Raw genomic sequence first — 23,390 nt, forward strand, 5'->3', positions numbered from 1 at the left:
GGTGCTGTCGGGCTCCATGGGCGGGGCGTCCTGGGCGGAAGAGGCGGTGGCTGGGGGCGGGGCGGGCGGAGCCGTCGGAGGCTGAGGGCCGCCCCCTGGACTTCGGTACCCCGCTGTTGTTGGGGCTGACGGCCGGCGAGCGTGGCGGGTGTCGGAGGCGCTCGGATTCCCGACCCGGCCGGTCCCAGCCGTCCTCGTGGCCCTCCGCGCGCACCGAGCGCCATGGCCCAGCCGCCGCCCGACGTCAGCGAGGACGAGTGTCTCCCTGAGTACCGCCATCGCTTCTGCCCCGACCTGCTCCGGTGAGGGCGGGGGTGGGGGTCCCGGGACGGGGGCCGGTGCGGCCTCTGCGGAGGTGGCGCGGGCGCCGCGGGGCGTAGGGACGCAGGTGCTCTGCGCCGCTTCGCTCTGTCGGCTGCGTCCGTGTCTGGGGTCAGGGTCTCCGGGCGGCGGTCCTGGGCGGGGGGCTCCGGGCGGCGGTCCTGGGCCGGGGGCTCAGGACCCGTGGCGGGGCGCTCGTCTGTCTTCGGAGCCGCGCTCTGCGGAGGAATTGATGACGCGTTTCGGGCAGGCTCCGTGCCCCGCGCGGGCTTGAACCCGGGACCGGGACGCAGTCTCGGCTCCGCGCGAGCCCTCAGGCACCCGGTAGCTCGGAACTCTCTGAGCGGAGCTGCTCGCGATGAGACCGTTTTCCACGGAGACCCAGAAGCTGGGGGATGCGGGCCTGAGGAAGGAGCGTCGAGCCGCCTTACAGCCTCACCGTGTTCCTGGCCAGCAGCTCCGCCGGTGGGAGTGCGCTTGGACGGTCAAGAGCTTCCTCCCGCCCCGAGTCTGCAGGGATCGCTCACGCTCTCTCTCTTTTAATTTCGAGATTTTTATTCTGACTGTTCCTTTTTATTTTCTTAAATTTTAAATTTAAATTTTTAAAAAAAATTTCGAGTAATTTATCTTTTCAAATTTAAGTTCAGTTAGTGAACACAGAGTGTATTATTGGTTTCAGAGGTAGGGATCAGCGTTCAGTCTCATAAAACTCCCAGTGCTCACCGAATCATCTGCCTTCTCTGTCCATCGTCCGGATGCCCCGTCCGCCCACCACCCTCCCCTCCAGCAGCCCTCAGTTTCTTTACTATAGTTAAGAGGATCTCAGGGGTTGTCTCTCTCTCCGATTTTCTCTTGTTCTATTTTTCCTTCTCTTCCCCATGATCCTGTTTTGTTTCTTAAATTCTACCTGTTAGTGAGATCATATGGTCATTATCTTTGACGGACTTACTTCACTTACCGTAATACTATCTATTTCCATCCACGTTGTTGCAAATAGCAAGATTTCTTTTTCTTTTTTTAAAGATTTTACTTATTTATTTGACAGAGATCACAAGTAGGCAGAGAGCCAGGCCGAGAGAGAGGAGGGGAAGGATTCTCCCTGCTGAGCAGAGCACGATGTGGGGCTAGATCCCAGGACCGTAAGATCATGACCTGAGCCAAAGGCAGAGGCTTAACCCTCTGAGCCACCCAGGTGCCCCAAGATTTCAATTTTTTATTATTAAATATACACATGTATTTTAAAGATTGATTTATTTTAGAGAGTGTGCACACACGCGTGTGTGTGCATGCATGAACAGGGGTGGGGCAGGCAGAAGGAAAAGGAGAGAATCTCGTGCATACTCCCCACACACAACCCTGAGATCATGACCTGAGCCAAAATCAAGAGTCAGAAGCTTAACGGACTGAGCCACCCAGGCGCCCCATGTATTTCAAACCAGCACGGAAGTCTTTGTTTTTTTATTTTTATTTTTTAGATTATTTATTTATTTACTTGATGCAGCACACAAGCAAGGGGAGCAGCTGGCAGAGGGAGAGGGAGAAGCAGGCTTCCCAAGGAGCAGGGAGTCTAACTCAGGCCTTGATCCCAGGACCCCAGGATCATGACCTGAGCTGAAGGCAGTTGCTTAACCAACTGAGCCACCCAGGTGCCCTGGAAGTCTTTTTTTTTTTTTTAAGATTTTATTTATTGGGCACCTGGGTGGCTCAGTGGGTTAAGCCGCTGCCTTCGGCTCAGGTCATGATCTCAGGGTCCTGGGATTGAGTCCCGCATCGGGCTCTCTGCTCAGCAGGGAGCCTGCTTCCCTTCCTCTCTCTCTGCCTGCCTCTCTATTTGTGATCTCTTTGTGTCAAATAAATAAATAAAATCTTAAAAAAAAAATTAAAAAAAAAAAAGATTTTATTTATTTATTTGACAGAGAGGGAGAGATCACAAGCAGGCAGAGCAGCAGGCAGAGAGAGGAGGAAGCAGGCCCCCTGCTGAGCAGAGAGCCCGATTCGGGGCTGGATCCCAGGACCCTGAGATCATGACCTGAGCCGAAGGCGGAAGCTTTAACCCACTGAGCCACCCAGGTGCCCCCCTTTATTTTATTTTTTTTTTGAAGTCTTTTTTTTTTAGTGGAATATTATGCTACTTATATTTATGGTAATTAATGACATAGGGATTTAATTTTTTGATGGCTGTGTAATATTCCATTCTGTGTATGTGGACATCTGGGCTCTTTCCATACTTTGGCTATTGTGGACATTGCTGCTATAAACACTGGGAAGGAGGTGCCCCTTCAGATCACTACATTTGTATTTTGGGGGTAAATATCCAGGAGTGCAATTGCTGGGTCGTAGGATAACTCTGTTTTTTCACCTTTTGAGGAAGCTCCATGCTGTTTTCCAGAGTGGCTGCACCAGCCTGCGTTCCCACCAACAGTGTAGGAGGGTTCCCCTTTCTCTGCATCCTCTCCAGCATCTGTCATTTCTTGATTTGCTAATTTTAGCCATTCTGACTGGTGTGGGATATCGTTTCGTGGTGGTTTTGGTTTGTATTTCTCTGATGGCGAGTGATGTGGAGCATTTTCTCATGCCTGTTAAGCATTTGTCTTCTGTAGAGAAATGTCTGTTCGTGTTTTCTGCCTATTTCTTGGTTGGATTATTTGTTCTTAGGGTTAGTTTCTTTCTTTCTTCTTTTTTTTTAAATTGTTGGAGAGAGAGTGCGAGTGCACGAGCAGGGTGAGTGGCCAGCAGAGGGAGAAGCAGACTCTCTGCTGAGCAAGGAGTGTGATGCCTGCCAGGCTCAGTCCCAGGACTCTGGGATCATTACCTGAGCAAAGGCAGTTGCTTAACCAATGGAAGCACCTCGGCATCTGCGATAAGTTCTTTATAGATTCTGGATACTAACCCTTTATCTGATAAGACGATTGCAAATATTGGGGCTCCTGGGTGGCTCAGTGGGATAAGCCTCTGCCTTCGGCTCAGGTCATGAATTTAGGGTCCTGGGATTGAGCCCTACATCGGGCTCTCTGCTCAGCGGGGAGCCTGCCTCTCTGCCTACTTGTGATCTCGCTGTCAAATAAATAAAATCTTAAAAAAAAAGACGTTTGCAAATATCTCCTCCTGTTTTGTCGGTTGTCTTTGGTTTTTTTTTTTTGGTTTTTTTTTTTTTTAACTGTTTTTCTTTGGTGTCTAAAAGCTTTTGATCTTGAAGAAGTCCCAGTAGTTCATTTTGGCCCTTGCTTCCCTTGCCTTTGGCGATGTTTCTAGGAAGAAGTTGCTGCGGCTGAGGTCGAAGAGGTTGCTGCCTGTGTTCTCCTCAAGGATTTTGATGGGTGTCTGTCTCACACCGAGGTCTTTCATCCATTTTGAGTCTGTTTTTGCGTGTGGTGTAAGGAAATGGTCCAGTTTCATTCTTCTGCATGTGGCTGTCCAATTTTCCCAGCACCTTTTGTCAAAGAGACTTGTCTTTTTTCCATTGGACATTCTTTCCTGCTTTGTTAAAGATTAGTTGACCACAGAGTTCAGGGTCCACTTCTGGGCTCTCTGTTCTGTTCCATTGATTGTGTGTCTGTTTATGTGCCAGTACCATGCTGTCTTGATGATGACAGCTTTGTAATAGAGCTTGAGGTCTGGAATTGTGATGCCACTGACTTTGGTTTTCTTTGTCAACATTCCTCTCGCTATTCGAGGTCTTTTCTGATTCCATATAAATTTTAGGGTTATTTGTTCCATTTCTTTGAAAAAAATGGATGGGATTTTGATAGGGATTGCATTAAATGTGTAGACTGGTTTAGGTAGCATCAACATTTTCACAATATTTGTTCTTCCAGTTCATGAGTGTGGAACGTTTTTCCATTTCTTGGTGTCTTCCTCAATTTCTTTAAGAGTACCTTATAGTTTTCTGAGTACAGACTCTTTGCCTCTTTGGTAAGATTTATTCCTAGGTATCTTATGGTTTTTGGGTACAATTGTAAATGGAATTGACTCCTTAATTTCTTTTTCTCTGTTGCATTGTTGCTGTAGACAAATGCAACTGATTTCTGTGCATTGATTTTATATCCTGACACTTTACTGAATTCCTGTACAAGTTCTAACAGATTTGGAGTGGAGTCTTTTGGGTTTTCCACATAGAGTATCATATCATCTGCGAATAGTGAGAGTTTGACTTCTTCTTTGCTGATTTGGATGCCTTTCATTTCTTTTTGTTGTCTAATTGCTGAGGCTGGGACTTCTAGTACAGTGTTGAACAGCAGGGGTCATAGTGGACATCCCTGCTGTGTTCCTGACCTTAGAGGAAAAAGCTCTCAGTTTTTCCCCATTGAGAGTGATATTCGCTGTGGGTTTTTCATAGATGGCTTTGATGATATTGAGGTATGTGCCCTCGATCCTTACACTGTGAAGATATTTGATCAGGAAGGGATGCTGGACTTTGTCAAATGCTTTTTCAGCATCTATTGAGAGTATCATGTGGTTCTTGTTCTTTCTTTTATTAATGTGTTGTATCACTTGATTGATTTGCAGATGTTGAACCAACCTTGCAGCCCTGGAATAAATCCCAGTTGGTCGTGGTGAATTATCCTTTTATTTATTTTTTTATAAAGATTTTTTATTTATTTATTTGACAGAGAGAGAGGGGGAAGCAGTCTCCCCGCCGAGCAGAGAACCTGATGCAGGGTTCAATCCCAGGACCCTGAGATCATGACTTGAGCCGAAGGCAGAGGCTTAACCCACTGAGCCAGCCAGGCGCCCCTCCTGGGGGGGTTTGGATGACTGCTTCAATTTCCCTGCTGACTGTGGGCTTCTTCAGGTTTCCTTTTCTTCCCGGTTCAGTTTTGGTTGTTTCTGTTTCTGGGAATGCATCCATCTCTTCCACATTGACTAATATGTTGGCGTATAGTTGCTCATAATATGTTCTTATAATTGTTTGTATTTCTTCGGTGCTGGGTGTGATCTCTCCTTTTTCATTCATGATTTCATTTATTTGGGTCCTTTCTCTTTTCTTGTTGACAAGTCTGGCCAGGGGCTATTCAGTCTTTTAATTCTTTCAAAGAACTGGTTCTTTGGTTTCCCAAAGAACTGGTTTCGTTGATTTGTTCTACTGTTCTTTTGGTTTCTATTTCATTGATTTCAGTTCTGATCTTTATTATTTCTCTTCTCTTGCTGGCTTTAGGCTTTATTTGCTGTTCTTTTCTCCAGCTCCTTTAGGTGTAGGGTTAGGTAGTGTATTTGAGATCTTTCCTGTTTCTTGAGAAAGGCTTGTATCACTATATATTTTCTTCTTGGGACTGCCTTTGCTGTATGGCAAAGGTTTTGAACAGTTGTGTTTTCATTTTCATTTGTTTCCTTGAATTTTTCAGTTTTTCTTTAATTTCCTGGTTGACCCATTCATTCTTCAGTAGGATGCGCTTTAGCCTCCATGGATTTGAGTTCTTTCCAAATTTCCTCTTGTGATTGAGTTCCAGCTTCAGAGCATTGTGGTCTGAAAATATGCAGGGAATGATCCCAGTCTTTTGGTACCAGTTGAGACCTGATTTATGACCCAGGACATGATCTATTCTGGAGAATGTTCCATGTGCACTAGAGAAGAATGTGTATTCTGCTGTTTGGGACGGAATGCTCTGAATGTATCTATGATGTCCATCTGGTCCAAATGTGTGATTTAAAGCCCTTGTTTCCTGGTTGATCTTCTGATTAGATGATCTGTTCATTACAGTGAGGGGGTGTTAAAGTCTCCTACTATTATTATATTGCTATCAATATGTTTCTTTAATTTTGTTATTAATTGGTTTATATCATTAGCTGCTCCCATGTTAGGGGCATAAATATTTACATTTGTTAGATCTTCTTGTTGGACAGACCCTTTAAGCATGATACAGTGTCCTTCCTCATCTATCATTATAGTTTTTGGCTTAGAATCTAATTTATCTGATAGAAAGATTGGTACCCCAGCTTTCTTTTGAGGTCCATTAGCATGGTAAATTGTTTCCCACCCCCTCACTTTCAATCTGGAGGTGTCTTTGGGTCTAAAATGAGTGTCTTATAGACAGCATATGGACGGGTCTTGCGGGTTTTTCTCTTTTTTTTTTTCTTTATTCAGTCTGATATCCCCTTTTGATTGGAGCATTTAGTCCATTTACATTCAGAGTGATTATTGAAAGAGACGACTTCAGTACCATTGTATTACTTGTACAGTTGCTGTTCCTGTATTTGTCTCTGTTCCTTTCTGGTCTTTGTTACTTTTGAGCTCTCCCTTTGCTCAAAGGGTCCTCTTTAATATTTCTTGTAAGGCTGGTTTGGTGATTATAAATTCTTTTAGTTTCTGTTTGTCCAAGAAGGTTTTGATCACAACTTCTATGCTGAATGACAGCCTAGCTGGATAAAGTATTCTTGGCTGTGTATTTTTCTCATTTACCCCTGAATAAGTCATGCCAGTCCTTTCTGGCCTGCCAGGTCTCTGTGGACAGGTCTGCTGCCAATCTAATGTTTCTACCCTTGTAGGTTTCTCCCTCTTGTCTTGAGCTGCTTTCCACAGATGTTGACTTCCTTTTATTGATTTTGAGGGAGGGCTTCCCGGCCTCCTGGACTTGAATGTTGGTTTCCTTTGTAAGATTGGGACATTGGGAGCTATAATTTGCTCCGATATACCTTCTATACCTCTCTCATTCTTCTTCATCTGGGATCCCAATTATTCCAATATTGTTTTGCTTTATGGTATGACTTACCTCTCAGATTCTCCCTTTGTGGTCCAGTAGCTGTTTATCTCTTTTTCTCAGTTCCTGTGTTCGCCATCATTTTGTCTTCTGCATCCCTGATTCTCTCCTCTGCCTCATTTATCCTAGCAGTTAGAGCCTCCATTTTTGGTTGCATCTCATTAATAGCCTTTTTTATTTTGACTTGTTTAGATTTTAGTTCTTTCATTTCTCCAGAAAGGGATTCTGTAGTATCTTCACTTGTTTTAAGCCTACCTAGTATCTTTACAGTTGCTATTCTGAATGCTCATTCTGGTGTCTTACTGATGCCCACGCTGATTAGGTCCTGGCAGTCAGCACTGCCTCTTGTTCTCTTTTTTGAGGTGAGTTTTTCTGTCTTGTTTTTCTGTCCAGAGAAGAATAGATGAAGGAGAAAACAAAATGCTAAAATGCCAAGAGTGATCTCCGAGAAATATACATTAAATAAATCAAGAGACCCAAAATCAAAAAAAGAGGGAGAAAGAGAGAGAATATAATCAGACAGGTGTAGAGAGCTGAGCAATACACTGGACCCTGTGTGTATTTTGGTCTATTTATTAGAAAAGTAGGGATCTATCTCTTTATTTTTTTATTTTTAATTTTTTAAAAGATTTTATTTATTTATTAGACAGACAGAGATCACAAGTAGGCAGAGAGGCAGGCAGAGAGAGAGGGGGAAGCAGGCTCCCCAATGAGCAGAGAGCCCGACGCCGGGCTCCATCCCAGGACCCTGAGATCATGACCTGAGCCGAAGGCAGAGGCTTTAACCCACTGAGCCACCCAAGCCCCCTGGGATCTGTCTCTTTAAAGTGCCTTCTGTTTTCTTAGGGACAAAGTGGCCTTCATCACAGGTGGTGGCTCTGGGATCGGGTTCCGGATTGCTGAGATTTTTATGCGGTGAGCTCTCCTCTGTGTCCTCTGTGTTCTCCTACCCCTGAAACTCACTCCGCCTTGCATGGGCTCTGCTGGACCCTGGGCAAGACGCTCCTGGGCAGCAGGAGCTGCTCCAAGCAACAGGCTATCAGAGAGCATCTGAATGGGGCCACATGCTTTCCCGGAGGAGGCAGGACTCTGTGCTCTCCTCCTAGAGATTAGCTGAGACTAGGGCTCTGGCCCCAGCACCCCACTTGTACAAAGAGGAAGGGTTCAACGGTAACTCTACTGCCAGGCTCCCTGGGGTTTTGCCAAGCTGGGGTTGGGGTGAGCCAAGTTGACCCCAGCAATAGGCAGAGCACAGTGTCCCTTGAGACATGAGATTTGTGAGCTTATGTCCATGTCATCCGCTTGTGACCCCCACCCAGGAAAGGGCCAGAGTTAGATTGGGTTGGGGGAAAGAGAAAGCCTGTTGATATCCTAGGGATCCCTTCCCAGTTTTCTCCAAGCCCCCACTTTTCATGCCAGAGGGGTGGGTCTCAGTAGATGAGATGTGGGGATTCATCCGTCGCAGGTGAATTCATTTTCCAAGCTGGTGGCTTTGTGCATGTTGCTTCTCTGAGTAGAGTGTGGCCAGCTGTGCTGAGGGTCATTTCTTGGGTTAGGTGGGATCTGCTTAGCAGGTGGTAGCTACTGGCCTTCCTGTGAGACTGACTTTGTCAGGAGGTGAGGCAGGGAGGGTACCCTGGCCTCAGAATGGGCCCTCCCTGTCCTTCACTCCAACCTCAGCGAGAGGCCAGGGGAACCCAGCAGGCCGCATGCAGACGCCTGGGCTGTGCATCTGAGGCTCCCAGCTGCTGCAGCACTGTGCAGATGCTGCTGGGGGCAGGGCCCACAGCTCTGTGGGGCTGGGCTACCCCATGCCAGAGAGACCCAGACAGCAGACCCCAGGGTGGGCACCACTCAGCTTTGCTCAAGCCCCTGTGCTCTCTGCAGGCTGTGCTTTTGGCCCTGGGCTGGTGCTTCAGCCTGAGATCCCTGGGGGAAAGGAGCTCCACCTAGAGCAGTGGTTGCGAGGCCACCGGGGTGTGTCCCTGGCACCTTGGTGCCCTCACGCCTGCCCTCCGGCACCTTGCCCCCCCCTCACGCCTGCCCTCTGGCTTTGCAGGCATGGTTGCCACACAGTCATCGCCAGCAGAAGCCTTCCAAGAGTGTCGAAGGTGAGGGGTCTCTCCTGTGTCCACCACATCCATGGGTGGCTCTGGGAGGTCCTGAGGCCCAGAAGATGGTGACACCAAAACCTGCTCCCTCAGCAAACAGGCAGCTTCGGTGCAAGTGCCTCCCAAGGATACCCCAGATTCTTACAATGTCTCCTTGTTGGGAGGAGGCTCTGTGGTTGGGCGGGTAGTTCTGTGGCTCTGAGAGGGCTCTCAGCCCATACAGGTTTTGAGGGTGGTTTGCCTGTCACATCCACCTGGGAGGAGACTCTCGCTGCTGCCACAGCTGGTCTCTGGGCAGGGTCCAGATGTCACCTGGAGCTGCCGTTGACCCATGACCAGGACCAGTGGCCTGGAGGATAATAGGGAAGGAGAATCCCACAGACAGGGGAAGAGAGTGGCCCCACAGAGTGGCCACTTGCCAGCTATGCCTTCCCAAAGTGGGGTCCAGCAGCAAACCCTGGCTTTCCAGCATCATCTGTCCACATCACCCTCATCAGGTTCAGAAGCCACTGGGCTGCTGCCCACCTCTCTTTCTGTCTGGCTTCTAGGCTGCCAGAAAGCTGGCTGCTGCCACCGGCCAGCGGTGCCTCCCTTTATCTCTGGACGTTCGGGCTCTCCCTGCCATCACAGCTGCTGTGGACCAGGCACTGAGGGAGTTTGGGAAGATCGACATTCTTGTCAACTGTGAGTGGCTGCTGGGTGACACCCAGGGGCTCCTCATGGGTGGGCAGTACCAGACCTCCCTGCTCAGGGGCCTCAGAACTCCTGTTCCAGGTCCCAGGCTCGGTCCGGGTCAGTGCGGTCACGGCCCAAGTGGAGATCCTAGGAGTCAGAGCACTCTCATGGCCCAGAATTCTCCCTTTGAAAAGAAAAGAAATGGACAATTTGTTAAGTCGAGTTTTAGATTTACAGGGAACTAGAGCAGCTGGTACCTAGAATTCCACGTGTCCGCACACAGCGCCCCTGGTGTGGGCAGCTCGCGTCCGCTGGAGTTGATGTCCCAGTGCGGTCCATGCTACTAACCACCAAGGTTCACTCTTTGCTGAAATTCCCTTTTTTTTTTAAGATTTTATTTATTTATTTGACAGAGAGATCACAAGCAGGCAGAGAGGCAGGCAGAGAGGGGGAAGCAGGCTCCCTGTGGAACAGAGAGCCCAACGTGGGGCTCGATCCCAGGACCCCGAGACCATGACCTGAGCCGAAGGCAGTGGTTTAACCCACTGAGCCACTCAGGCGCCCTGAAATTCCCTTTTAAAATCATAGGGTGTGTTGGTTTCCTGCAGCTAACAAGGCACCATGAGCTGAATAGCTTAAAACGGGAGAAACATGTTCTCTCATTCTTGTGAGGGAACAAATCCAAAACCAGGGTGTTGGAGGGTCCCGGGCAGGGTCTGTCCTGGGCCTTCCTCTCAGCTTCTGGTGTTGCTGGCAGTCCTCAGCGCCCCTTGGCTTGGGGCCTCTCTGCGTGGCCTCCCCCATGCGTCTCTGTGTCTTTTCTGCTTTTCTTAGGAGGAAACGAGGCCTTGGATTTAGGCCCCTGACCCTGGGTGACCTCTTTTGACTCGATTGCGTCTGCAAAGATCCTATTTCCAAATAAGGTCACATTCACACACACCAGGGATTTGAATTTTAGCATGTGTGTAAAAACTTGTTGTTTAAAGATTTTATTTATTGACGAGAGCGAGGGAGCGTGCGCGCATGAGCAGGGAGAGGAGCTGAGGGACAGGGAGAAGCAGACTTTCCTCTCCTATCACTAGTATTATTATTATTGTTATTATTATTATTGTTGTTATTATTATTATTATTTTTAGACGTAGGGAGGAGAGAGAGTCTTAGGGAGGCTCCATGCTCCATGCAGAGCCCGACCCGGGGCTCAGTCTCACAACTGAGCTGAAATCGAGTCAGATGCTTAATCGACCGGGCGCCCCGGGCACCCCCTCAGCATGTGTTTCTGAGGGACTTAATTCAACCCATGATACCCATCCTGCCCCGTCCTTCAAGAGGTTACCCAAGTGCTCAGGCTCCCCTTCCCTGTCCAGCCTGGACCACCCTGAGGGCGCATGTGTCCTAACTGCCCGGGGCCCAGACGCCAGCCGCTGTCTTGCGCCCTGCAGGTGCAGCTGGAAACTTCCTGTGCCCCGCCAGCGCGCTGTCCTTCAACGCCTTCAAGACCGTGATGGACATCGACACCTTGGGCACCTTCAACGCATCTCGTGTGCTTTATGAGAAGTTCTTCAGGGTGAGTGTCCCTTCTGCCCGGGAGCCGTATCCTCTGGCCATCCACTCACTGCGTGCCCCTTTGTTACAGGACCATGGAGGGGTGATCGTGAACATCACTGCAACCCTGGGGGCCCGGGGACAGGTGCTTCAAGTGCATGCAGGCTCGGCCAAGGCGGCTGTGGGTACGGGCACCCCCCTGCTCTGCTTGCCTGGGCTCCCTTGGGTCCCTCCCCTGCCTGTCCCTGGAAGCCAGTAGTGTCCTAGTGAAGCTAGGCCCAGCGGTGGGCAGTGGAGCGGTGTGGCCCTGAGCCCCAGCTCGCAGCTGAGCCATCCCAGAAAGTGGAACAGCCCTGTGTCTCCCCTCATGCCTGCCTGTCTTCTCTGCAGATGCGATGACACGGCACTTGGCTGTGGAGTGGGGTCCCCAGAACATCCGTGTCAACAGCCTCGCCCCCGGCCCCATCAGTGGCACAGAGGGCTTCCGGCGGCTGGGTAAGCCCCTTGGGGAGCCCCGTGCCCCACAGTGCCTCCATGGGACCCTCTCCCACCCGGCTGGGACAGGCCCAAGTAAAGGACCACTTCCTCATGGCTCCCAGGGCCAGCAAAGAGGTGGTCTTCAAGCCAAGTCTTGGCCGTTCTTAGGGAGCACGCCTGTGAGAGACTAGTGGTTGGCCAGATGTGGGCAGCTGCTCCTTGGAGATAGAGGCCGCAGAGCCTCTGGCCTCGATACATGAGCCAGACACAAAGGGGGGCACCCATTAGGGCTTCTAGACCTTGACAGAGTACACGTCAGAGCCATGTGCTGGCCCCGTGGACGTGGCCAGACCTTGCCTTCCCGCTCTGCTGGGGTAGGGCTAACCGTGCCCCCAGTGCTCCTGCGTGTGCTTTAGGGAGAGCTGGGCAGAGGAGAGTGGAGGGCTTGGGGCCTAGGGCTCATGGGCCTAAGCCTCCTCCTGCCCTTACAGTCAGTTCCCAGGCCAGTGTCGGCACAAAGACTCTGGCCATCCCCCTGCAGAGGCTGGGCAACAAGACAGAGGTCGCCCACAGTGCACTGTTCCTGGCCAGCCCTTTGGCATCCTACGTGACAGGCGCCGTGCTGGTGGTTGACGGCGGGGCATGGCTGACATTCCCCAACGACCTCAAGTTGCTGGCAGATTTCGTGTCCTTCTCTGCTAAGCTCTAGGTGATGTGCTGCCCTCACCTTCGGGGGGTCACTCTGTCCCTGGGCCCCATCCTGAAACTCCCATCCACGGGCTGACGTTCACTGTTTTGGGCCCTGATGTGTCTCCCCTGAATCCCTTGGGTATATTTTTAGAACTGTTTTGGGCACTTTTGGGTTTTGGCTACCCCAACAGACCAAACTGTATGTAGGGCAGGGCTGGGGAGGGGCCCAGCCCAATGGAGCTGCACCCCAGACCTCAGGTCTCCCTGAAAATCAGGACAGGCATGGCTTGCCTGCTGGGGATGGGAACCCCTCTCTTTGGGAGCTCCACTAGTGACCTGTGGAGCTGTCACTAGTGGAGCCTGCTGGGCCGTGAGGAAGGGGGGTTGCCATTGCTCTCTACCTTCCACTTCTCTCCCCCTAACCCCATGCCGGGGCCAGCCTGTGAGGCCTGCGGACCCTACTTCTCTGAGCAGCGGGTTCCTCGAAAGAAGGCTGAGGATGTGGTTGGGTCTCTGAGCTCCTCTGTCCCCCAAGCCTCTTGGGTTCCCAGTGTGGGCTGGTGGCAGAGGCACTGTAGGGCCGTGACCAGCTCCCGTCCTGTCTCTGGGGTGGGTGTGATGGAGGGACACCCAGAGGCTCCCAGCATATGGTCACACCACGAAGCCGTGGTTGGAGCAGTTTCCCGGAGGCGCGTTTGTTGACAGACACAGGTGATGCTGAGAAGCCCGTCTTCGGAAGCCTCCTGTGATTTGGTCGCAGACACGTTCTCAGGGCCCCTGGCATGTGGGCGGCCAGGCAGCGGGAGGGGGTGGGCCCCAGGCTGGCCCCTAGTCACTGGGATGAGGAACACTCATCTTGGGGAGCTCTGGGAGACTGCAGAAGGGATGACAGTGTCTGTCCCCCACTTTCCCCATACCACCGCCACCCAGGGGTACACGGGGCCCGGCTGCCGCCGCCGTCTCCAGGCACTGAGGGGGACCCGCAGCATTCTTCCTACTCTGGACTGGCCCCTCGGGTGCTGTCCAGGGCGAGTGTAGGAGGCGGAAGCTGGTGCCCCTCGGTCTGCCCCTGTGACCTTGGCATCTGCCGTCATTTCTGACAGCCCCTGGATGCCTGAAGCAAAGGAAGTGTTCTGAAGGAAGCTGGTCCACCGTCTCCCGAGGACTTCTGGGACGGCTCCTGCCGTGCTCCTCGCAGGGCTGCCTCCCACCGCCACACCGGACAGTCTCAGCAGCATTGCAGCCGGACACTGGCCCATCCTCTGGGAACTCTGCTGTGTCCACATTCCCCCCCCACGGCCCCGTCTCCCACGCTCAGGTGGGAGTGATCAGGCAGTGAGGCCCCTGCTCGCCGGCCTGCACCCTGTGGATGTCTGTCAGGGGCACTGGGATGTTCTGGAACTCCCTCGGGAGCTGGCCTGCGGTCTGTGGCTGTCCCCCCAACTGCCCTGCCTCGCCTCAGCCTGGGAGGCCTTTGTTGTCTTCCTGCCTATGCCCCTGTGGCCCTACTGCCCGTCTGCAGAAAGGAAGGTGCTTCAGGCCCTGTCTTCCCCCACTTGCTCTTCCCCTTGGGGATCTTACTCCACAAGGGGAAGCCAGACCAGGGAGGCTAGAGAAGCGTGTTTGATCCCTCCCGCCCCAGGCCTGGCATCCTGAATCACCTCGCCAAGGTGTTGGACTACCATGGGGTCCCCTGGCTGGGGGCCACCCATCCCTCTCAGCCATCGGTGACGTGGACTGGGGGGACATGCCCCCCACCTGCCCTGGAGTCTGTCCTTTGCTGGGATATCCCAGGGGATCGAGTCCCGTGCCATTCAGGGCCTGACTTTCTAGCCTGACTTCTGGCCATTGTCACCAGCACCCTCTCATCGGCCAGAGGGGTCAGAAGATTCTAGCCTCTCATTTGTTCCTTTGATGATCACTCTTTGCCATTCAGGCCAGGACCTAAGGGAACCCCTTGGACCCTAGGATTTGTTTTCTGTGCTGTTTGTTAGAAGCTCTGAGGTGCTGTACGGGAGGCGCTCCGAGCTGTGGTCTGGCCGGGCACGCGCACCCTCCTCCCTATCTGTACCACCAGTTTGCGTTGTGCCATTAAATGCATGTCCCTAGGGGCACCTGGGTGGCTCAGTGGGCTAAAGCCTCTGCCTTCTGCTCAGGTCATGGTCCCAGGGTCCTGGGATGGAGCCCCAAGTCGGGCTCTCTGCTCAGCGGGGAACCTGCTTCCTCCTCTCTCTCTCTCTGCCTGCCTCTCTGCCTACTTGTGATCTCTCTCTCTGTCAAATAAATAAACAAAATCTTTTTTTTTTTTTTAAGATTTTATTTATTTATTTGAGAGAGAGACAGTGAGAGAGAGCATGAGCTAGGAGAAGGTCAGAGGGAGAAGCAGACTCCCCATGGAGCTGGGAGCCCGATGCGGGACTCGATCCCGGGACTCCGGGATCATGACCTGAGCCGAAGGCAGTCGTCCAACCAACTGAGCCACCCAGGCGTCCCTAAATAAACAAAATCTTAAAAGAAAAAGCATGTCCCTAAAACACACTCTTTTTACTGTGAGACAATTCACTGGACTTCGGGAAAGTTTGTAGAAGGAAAAGGAAGATGCTTTAAAGGAATCACCAGTGTGACCCAGTCATTTCGAGATGGGGATGCTTCCTTCCCGTCTTTTTTCTGAGTTTAGAAACCTCTTCCCAGCTAGTCCTTGAAGCCCCCGTCCCCCGCCAGGTGGAGCCCAGGCTGTCTGCTTCCCTGGGGGGCAGGGTGTGCTCCGACCAGCCCGGTCCCCAAGGGGGCTACATGGTCCCTCGAGGTCGTGGTCTGTCCCCGGGTGGTTGCCGTTAGAGGAGGAGCCTGAACCCCGTGCCCCAGACGCCATGCTCACGTGTCCCCTGTCCCAGGCCCTTCATTCTGGGAAAGAGACCCTCCCTGCCTTCAAGATGCACGGGGAAGGATGGCAGCTGAGAGCCACCTGGCAGAGGGGGTCCCCTGCCCTTGGTACTTAAACGTGCTTCACGGGTTGCCTGGGGGGCTCAGTCACTCGGCGTCCAACTCTTGATCTCAGGGTCCTGAGTTCAAGTCCCACGTGGAGCTCCGTGCTAGGCATGGAGCCCACTAAAAAAATAAGAATAATAAAGGTGTTTCTTATCATGGAGACCAGAACGGGCATCGAGCCCAGCAGCAAGGCAGACAAATGGGTCCTTCTCAAGCTCCTGCGTGGAAAACCAAAGCAGAGAGAGTGGTTAACTGGGGAGGTTGGCCAGTGAGAGAGAGAGGCTGTTGTCTGGGCTGCCACCTTTCCCTGAGGAAGGCCCTGGGGGTGGCCAGGGGCACGGTGCCGGACATGCTGTGGTGCCTGTGAAGCTTGGGTCTCTCACAGTTGAGGTAAAAACCTGGTCCCACGAGGGGTCTGGTTAAGCAAGGCCGCCTTCTGGGACCCCACAGTGGCTTTGTTCCAGGAGGACCGAGGCTGGAAAGCAGACTTTAATGACTGCCTCAGTGAGCTTCTCCAGAGAAATGGAACCAGCAGGAGATGGATGGGTAGATACGAAGAGGCTTGTTATAAGGATTGGCTCCCATGACTGTGGAGTCCCACCATCTCCCGTCTGCAAGCTGCAGACGTAGGAAAGCCACTGGGGGCCAATGGTCTGAGAGACAGGAGCTCCGGGAAGAAGAGATGAACATCCCAGCTCAAGCGGGGGGCGGGGGGGCATCGCCCTTCCTCTGCCTTTCCATTCTCCTGGGGCCATCAGCCAATCGCATTCTGATGGCCGTTTTCAGGCTACCAGATCAAATGCCAGTCTCTTGCAGAAGTGCCCAGAAACAATGGCTTGCCTGTGATGCTCTGCTGGCTGCGAGATAGGTCCTCTCTGTTTGGTTTCCTGCACCAGCCCAGCTGTCCCTTGGGTCTAGGGCAGCTGCTGGGGCTCCTTGCTCACAGGCACCAGCGGAGGCACCCCGGGCCAGGTGGTGAGGCTGGTGGGCCTCAGATACGGCTGGCGAGGGGACCAGCGGGGCACTCTGGCTCCGTGGTGGCTGGCGGAAAAGTAGCTGCTTCTCCCCTTTCACACAGGCCGTCTCTAAATTCCCCGAGGGACTGCCGGGTTCTCTGAAAGGAAGGGCGATTGTCAGAGTTTTCTGAAACCTGAGCTGCGGAAGCCGATCGACAGGCCTTCCAAGCCTGAGCTCCCCCTTCAGCGGGTGAGCCCCGGAAAACCCCAGCCGAGGCAGAGGGCTGCCACCACCAGGAGGCTGCCGTCCTCCAGCCTCTCCCAGATGCACAGTTTGAAAAGCGCGGCAGGCCTCAGCTGCTGATTGGATAAGCGAGCACCTCCCAGCTTGTCCGCCTCTGGCGTCGTGAACCACGCGGTCGCCCCTGAGACGTCAGTATGGTGCCCTGGACAGCTGGGTGTGTTTGCCTTGGTCTGTCAGAGAGCCGAGGAACCCTTAAAATTGTCTGAAATAAGGACGGCTAGTTTGGGGGAGTTTCTGTGTACTCCTCCTGTTTCATGGAAGCTTGGTAAGATTTGACCGCGGCTGGCCTGTGTTAGCTTTGTCCTTTGTGTCACCTTGGAAAGGCGCAAGCACGAATGCTGGTCCCCCCTGCCGGACTTGTGCTATGCATTGCTGTCCTGGTGTCCATCTCCGGTCGCTCCGGTCGTTCACCTTGTCTGCTCCCCCCGACGGAGGGTCTCTCCTGCCCTGTGCGCGGTGGCATCCGCCAGGGGGAGGCCACCCCAACGGCACAGGAAGGGTGGAAGAGGCTGAGGGAGACCTTGTCGCTCAGACACTCCCCAGCTGCCAAGGGTGCACCGTGTCCCTGCTTTGACCTAGCACCCGACTGCGGACTGAGCCCTGAGCACTGCTGACTCTGACTTCCAACCTTCTCTCTACCTTGACATCTGTACAGGGGGATCTCTGAGTAAATCAGGAAGAGCGAGAAGATGAATCTCGGAGAATCCACAAAATTTGAGGCTCAGCGGGGCGCCTGAGTGGCTCAGTGGGTTAAAGCCTCCGCCTTTGGCTCAGGTCATGATCTCAGGGTCCTGGGATCGAGCCCCACATCGGGCTCTCTGCTCAGCAGGGAGCCTGCTTCCCCCTCTCTCTCTGCCTGCCTTTCTGCCTGCTTGTGATCTCTCTGTCAAATAAATAAATAAAATATTAAAAATAAAAATCTGAGGCTCAGCAAATGTTCCTCCGTCTTATCTTCATGTTGTTTTGTCCTTACCCTATGGACGAGAGCCAGCTTGCGGCCCAGCGGTCAGGGCCCACGCTATGCTGTGTGTCCAGGGGAGGGTCCTGCCCATTCCTGGCTCTGCACAGAGACTCAGTCTTGCTGCAGCTAGGCATGGTGTCCTTCTGAGACGATTCCCGTTAACAGCCGTGGGCTCGGAGAGGGGCTACTTCTAGAAAGTGCATGTTAGCAGACTGTCCCATGTGGACCCTGACTCACCCAGCAAATTCACCAACGTCTGATGAGCAGCCCGCCATGCTGTAACGTGTGCGCACACCTGTACTCCTTTCCTGTGACCAGGGGTCTTAGGGCCCTCTCTGGTGACACCCAAGGGCCAGTTGGAAGATGCAGAGGCTGTGTGCTCTGATGCCCTGTCTACGTCCCCCCTTACACCTCAGGACTAGGGCTCTGTCCAATTCAGCCCTTCTGTCCTGGGGACCGTGGGAGAGACTGAACTTTTCCCCAGACTTCCCTTTTTCCAGCTCTTTCTAACTTGGTGCTTCGGCGAAACCCACACCGGCAGGGAATTGGTGCATTTCCTATTTCTCTGTGGACTCTGGCACAGGTGTCTGTGAGTAGACCCACTGAACCTTGCCAATGGGTTGAGGAGTCCGTAACTCTTTTTCATGTATTTTGATTAAATCTTGCATTAATTCTTCAGGGGACAAATGTTATCAGTGTGGATTTCATTAACTGAACTCGCAGAGGCTAACTTTGTCAAGTTTTGGAGTCTGAGGAGCACGTCCTCACATCCATATTTCAGAGCATCTCATGGAGACAGTACCTGACAGTATTTTTTTTTAAAGATTTTATTTATTTATTCGACAGAGATCACAAGCAGGCAGAGAGGCAGAGAGAGAGAGGAGGAAGCAGGCTCCCTGCTGAGCAGAGAGCCCGATGCGGGGCTCGATCCCAGGACCCGGAGATCATGACCTGAGCTGAAGGCAGAGGCTTAACCCACTGAGCCACCCAGGCGCCCCTCTTTTTTAATTTAATTTAATTTATTTATTTGAGAGATTGAGCACAAGTGAGGGGAGGGGCAGAGGGAGAGGGACAAGCAGACCCCCCACTGAGCACACAGCCTAGCACGCTGGGCTTGATCCCAGAACCCTGAGAACATGACCTGAGCGGAAACCAGGAGTCAGACACTCAACTGGTTGAGCCATCCAGGCGTCCCAGCAGGTGTCTGATGAAGGCTGAGAAATGTCCATCAGAAAAACACAGAATTACGTAATGAGCACCGGGTGTCACATAAGACTGATCACCGACCTCTACCTCTGAAACCAATAATACATTGTATGTTAATTAATTGAATTTAAATAAAACAACAAAAGTTATACGGAATTAACTTTTTTTTTTAAGATTTTATTTATTTATTTGTCATAGAGAGAGAAGCGAGAGCGAGCACAGGCAGACAGAGTGGCAGGCAGAGGCAGAGGGAGAAGCAGGCTCGCCGCCAAGCAAGGAGTCCAATGTGGGACTCGATCCCAGGACGCCGGGATCATGACCTGAGCCGAAGGCAGCTGCCCAACCAACTGAGCCACCCAGGCGTCCCCGGAATTAACTTTTTCCTTTTTTTTTTTTTTTAAGATTTTATTTATTTATCTGACAGAGATCACAAGTAGGCAGAGAGGCAGGCAGAGAGAGAGGAGGAAGCAGGCCCCCTGCTGAGCAGAGAGCCCGACGCAGGACTCGATCCCAGGACCCTGGGATCATGACCTGAGTGGAAGGCAGAGGCTTTAACCCACTGAGCCACCCAGGCGTCCCCGGAATTAACTTTTAACTCTTCCACCACCACACAATAATTCGGACAATTTTTACACAGTGGGAAAAGGATGATGGGAACTTCAGAAAGTATGACCTGAGGCCAAAAAACCAAGTTCTGAATCCTGTCCAAACCTCTCCCTGCTGGCTCCTCATGCCCATTTCCCTGGCCACGGTCTTGGCCTTGGGGGAGAGGGGGTGGGTGCAGATTGTGGGCTACAGCGTGCTCTGGGCAGGGGCTACGGGCGAGGCCTGTCTTCATGGGAAGACGGAGCAGGTGCCTGCAACTTCAGAGGGAAATGTTTAAGTAAGAAAATCACCCAAACCCAGGCTGAGTCAGGAGGAGTTACATTGTGCTTTACAAACTGATGTTCTATTTTTACTCTAAGAAATGTACTTTACTAAATTTGAAGGTGACAAAAAAAATCCTTCCCCACCGAATAAAATATCAGTAAACACAAGTGTGGCTCTGTGCTCTCAACTACAGGACGCTACTGGGGAGAGTGTGATCTACACTGAAAATTGGCTTCCTTCTGAGTGTACTTACCGAACACAAAATGTTAATCTGGTTTTCAAAATTGTAATTTAAAAGTCTTTGTCCCAGGGCGCCTGGGTGGCCCAGTCCTCTGAGCATCCAGCTCTCAATTTCGGCCCAGGTCACGATCTCGGGGTTTCTGCGCTCAGGAGGGAGTCAGCTTGTCCCTCCCCTCACTCGTGCTCGCTCCCTCTCAAGTAAATAAGTAAACATTTGGCCTGAAGCTGTTGTTTATAGCTTGGTTGACGTGTAGCTGACATGCGCTAAATTGCACATACATAAGGTGTATAATTTGAGGCGATCTGACCTCGGTCTGGAGCCATGAAAACACCACCACAATCGCCCACCGCCTGCAGAAGTTTCCTCCCATGCTTTGTTAATCGCCTCTCATCTCTACCTGCCCCCTTGTCCACAAGTGACCCAGCCAGGGTGACAGCTCAGGGCCTGGGAGGGCAGGGAAGAGACCAGCCAGAAGGAGATCGACCAGACTGGGTGGCTGTGGGAGAAGAGGCTGCGTGAGGAGGAGGGGAGCCAACACTTACCTGAGAGGTGGGGACAGGAGGAAGGGGCACCGGGCCCTCTGCTGGGTCTGGGATCCCTTTTTCTGGGGCACCAAGTTAGGCTGTTTGGTGTTCCTGCTCCTTCCTCACCCTGGTCCCCTCAGAGATCTGTGACAGGTGCCTTCTTAGCCTGGAATAGAGCTCGGCCTCTCTCCTGTGTCCATCTCCAGGCCACCTTCACAGCCTTCCTGGGGTACCCCCTGTCCCACAGTGCCCTGCACGGGGCTCCCACTTGACCACTGGCTGGCTCCTGCCTGGACCTTGAGCTCTGGGGTGCAGGGCTAGCTCGGAGCACCGATGTGCAGCCCAGCCTGGCCCCCAGGGCTCATGAGGGAAGGACCCCTTGGGAGGGGGTCTTCTCCACACCCCAAGAATCTGCCTCCCAATTCTCTGATCTGGGTTCTCATCATCACTCCACTTTTTAAAAGATTAATTAATTAGAGAAAGTGTGCTTGCACACCTGGACCCTCAGCTGTCTGAGGAACACGAATCCCTGTCCTCTGCCGGTATCAGATGTGATTTTTACTCCGGTTGGTGTCAGATGGTCCCTTTGCTCGTCCCCGTGATTACTCATCGGGTCCAGCCCCCAACTATGTGCATATGGCCACCTGCGCTTCCTGCTCCGGAACTGCTCACTGTCACTCAACGCTCTTTTTTCTCCTGGGTTGCTGTCCTTGTGTGGTTTTTTTTTTTTTTTTAAAGATTTTATTTATTTATTTGACAGAGAGAAATCACAAGTAAGCAGAGAGGCAGGCAGAGAGAGAGGAGGAAGCAGGCTCCCTGCTGAGCAGAGAGCCCGATGCGGGGCTCGAACCCAGGACCTGGGATCATGACCTGAGCCGAAGGCAGCGGCTTAACCCACTGAGCCACCCAGGCGCCCCTGTCCTTGTGTTTTTTGAGGAAATCTTTGCGTATTCTGGAAACCAGTCCTTGGTCAGTTGTATCTGTTCTAAATGTCTCTTTCAAGTTATTATGGACTAAATTGTGCCCCCCCCATTCATTCTTTGCAGCCCCAACCCCCAGGCAGGGAGAAGACATTTGCAACATTAATAACTAATTTTAGGGGCGCCTGGGCGGCTCCATTGGTGAAGCCTCTGCCTTCGGCTCAGGTCCTGATGTCAGAGTCCTGGAATCAAGCCCCGCATCAGGCTCCCTGCTCGGCCGGGAGCCTGCTTCTCCCTCTCCCTCTGCCCCTCTCTCTGTTCATGTTCTCTCTCTCTCAAATAAATAAAATCTTAGAAAAAAAAACCCCTGAATTTTATCTAAAGAAAAAGTCAGAGAATCCGGTAGAAAAACAAGCAAGTACTAGGACTGGGCGGTTCACGGACTTAGAATCCCAGGTGGTCAGTAAACGCGGTAAGAAACACTCAACCGCACTAACACCCAGTGAAGTTGAAATAAGACATGATGCCTCTTTATTTATTATTTATTTATTCGAGAGAGAGAGTGAGCGAGCACATGAGCAGGGCAGGGCTGCAGGAGAGGAGAGAGAGAATCCCAAGCAGACCCCCCACTGAGCGTGGAGCCCAATGTGGGACTTGATCCCATGGCCCCGAGATCATGACCTGAGCCAAGATCAAGAGTTGGATGCTTAACTGACTGATGCATTTTATTTTTTTTTTAAGATTTTATTTATTTATTTGACAGAGAGAGATCACAAGTAGGCAGAGAGGCAGGCAGAGAGAGAGGAGGAAGCAGGCTCCCTGCCGAGCAGAGAGCCCGATGTGGGGCTCAATCCCAGGACCCTGAGATCATGACCTGAGCCGAAGGCAGTGGCTTAACCCACTGAGCCACCCAGGTGCCCTGACTGATGCATTTTAAGTTCATAGGACTAGCGTGGATGGGGAAACCATATGTAAATGGCTACTATAATTTTGGTGTATCTCCTCCAGGTTTTTAAGCACATGCATTAAAAAGTAGGTTTGTGGGATGCCTGGCCGGCTCAGTCAGAGGAATGTGTGACTCTTGATCTTGGGGTCATGAGTTTGAGCTTAAAAATACTTTCTTCTTAAAGTAGATTTGTGATCAAATTGAACCTTGCCTGTCACCCTCCTCTTCCTGTTGTCCATGGCCAGATCTCATCCAGGTGATGAAGGAGTCCTACCCTGGAAGAGACCAGCTTACCTTCCAAGTGAGGTTTCTTAACCCCCTTCCCTCAGGTCCCCTGGCAGGTACACCAGGGCTGTGCCAGGACTCTGCTGAGTCATCTCGCTCATCTTCACCTTCTATCTGTCTATCATCCGTCCGTCTATCTGTCTATCTATTGCTGGTCTTCATCTTCCCCCCTCTCCCTACAAGCCAAAGATCACCAGGAAGAGGGGTCAAGTAAATCCACCTGCTTGGCGAGTTCCTAAGATAAGCGGTTATCCAAGTACTTTTGAGAAGGAGAGTCACAGAGGTAGGAGTTCACAGACTTTCACCCAGACCCCAAACCCAACTGATGGGAGGTGAACCCCACCTTCCCTTCCTCTTCTGAGTAACAGTTACCAGGTTCAATTGGAACACGTATTGTGGGGCAGCTGGGTGGTACAGTTGGTTAAGCATCTCACTCTTGGTTTCGGCTCAGTTGAGATCACTCAGGGTCGTGGGATTGAGTCCACTGTTGGGCTCTGCAGTCAGTGTGGAGTCTGCTGTAAGATTCTCTCTCCCTCTGCCCCTCCCCCCTAAAATAAATAAATAAGTCCTCAAAAAATGTGCATAGGGTAGGTGTGGAGAAGCACATTGAAGCCGCAGCAAGGGCGGCTTCTACCCAGCTAATCCATTTCATCTGGAATTCTACCTACTGAACGCGTC

The 23,390-nt window shown here is 51.9% G+C and overlaps 1 protein-coding gene across 2 annotated transcripts; it reads left to right on the forward strand.

Annotated features, from left to right (window-relative positions):
* The first annotated feature begins 45 nt into the window (after positions 1–45).
* Positions 46–14,754, forward strand: DECR2 (2,4-dienoyl-CoA reductase 2). Of its 2 annotated transcripts, XM_047714155.1 has the most exons (9): positions 48–302; positions 7,863–7,931; positions 9,076–9,127; positions 9,676–9,811; positions 11,242–11,366; positions 11,436–11,529; positions 11,735–11,839; positions 12,313–12,530; positions 13,615–14,754. In XM_047714155.1, the coding sequence occupies exons 1-8, from the start codon at positions 223–225 to the stop codon at positions 12,528–12,530; spliced, it is 879 nt and encodes a 292-aa protein (XP_047570111.1). In that variant the 5' UTR covers positions 48–222; the 3' UTR covers positions 13,615–14,754. The 2 variants fall into 2 exon arrangements, with proteins under 2 accessions (XP_047570110.1, XP_047570111.1); XM_047714154.1 differs by having other exon boundaries at positions 46–302; positions 11,242–11,529.
* Positions 14,755–23,390: the final 8,636 nt, after the last annotated feature.

The sequence above is a fragment of the Lutra lutra genome, chromosome 18 (assembly GCF_902655055.1).
Source record: "Lutra lutra chromosome 18, mLutLut1.2, whole genome shotgun sequence".
Classification (NCBI taxonomy): Eukaryota; Metazoa; Chordata; class Mammalia; order Carnivora; family Mustelidae; genus Lutra; species Lutra lutra.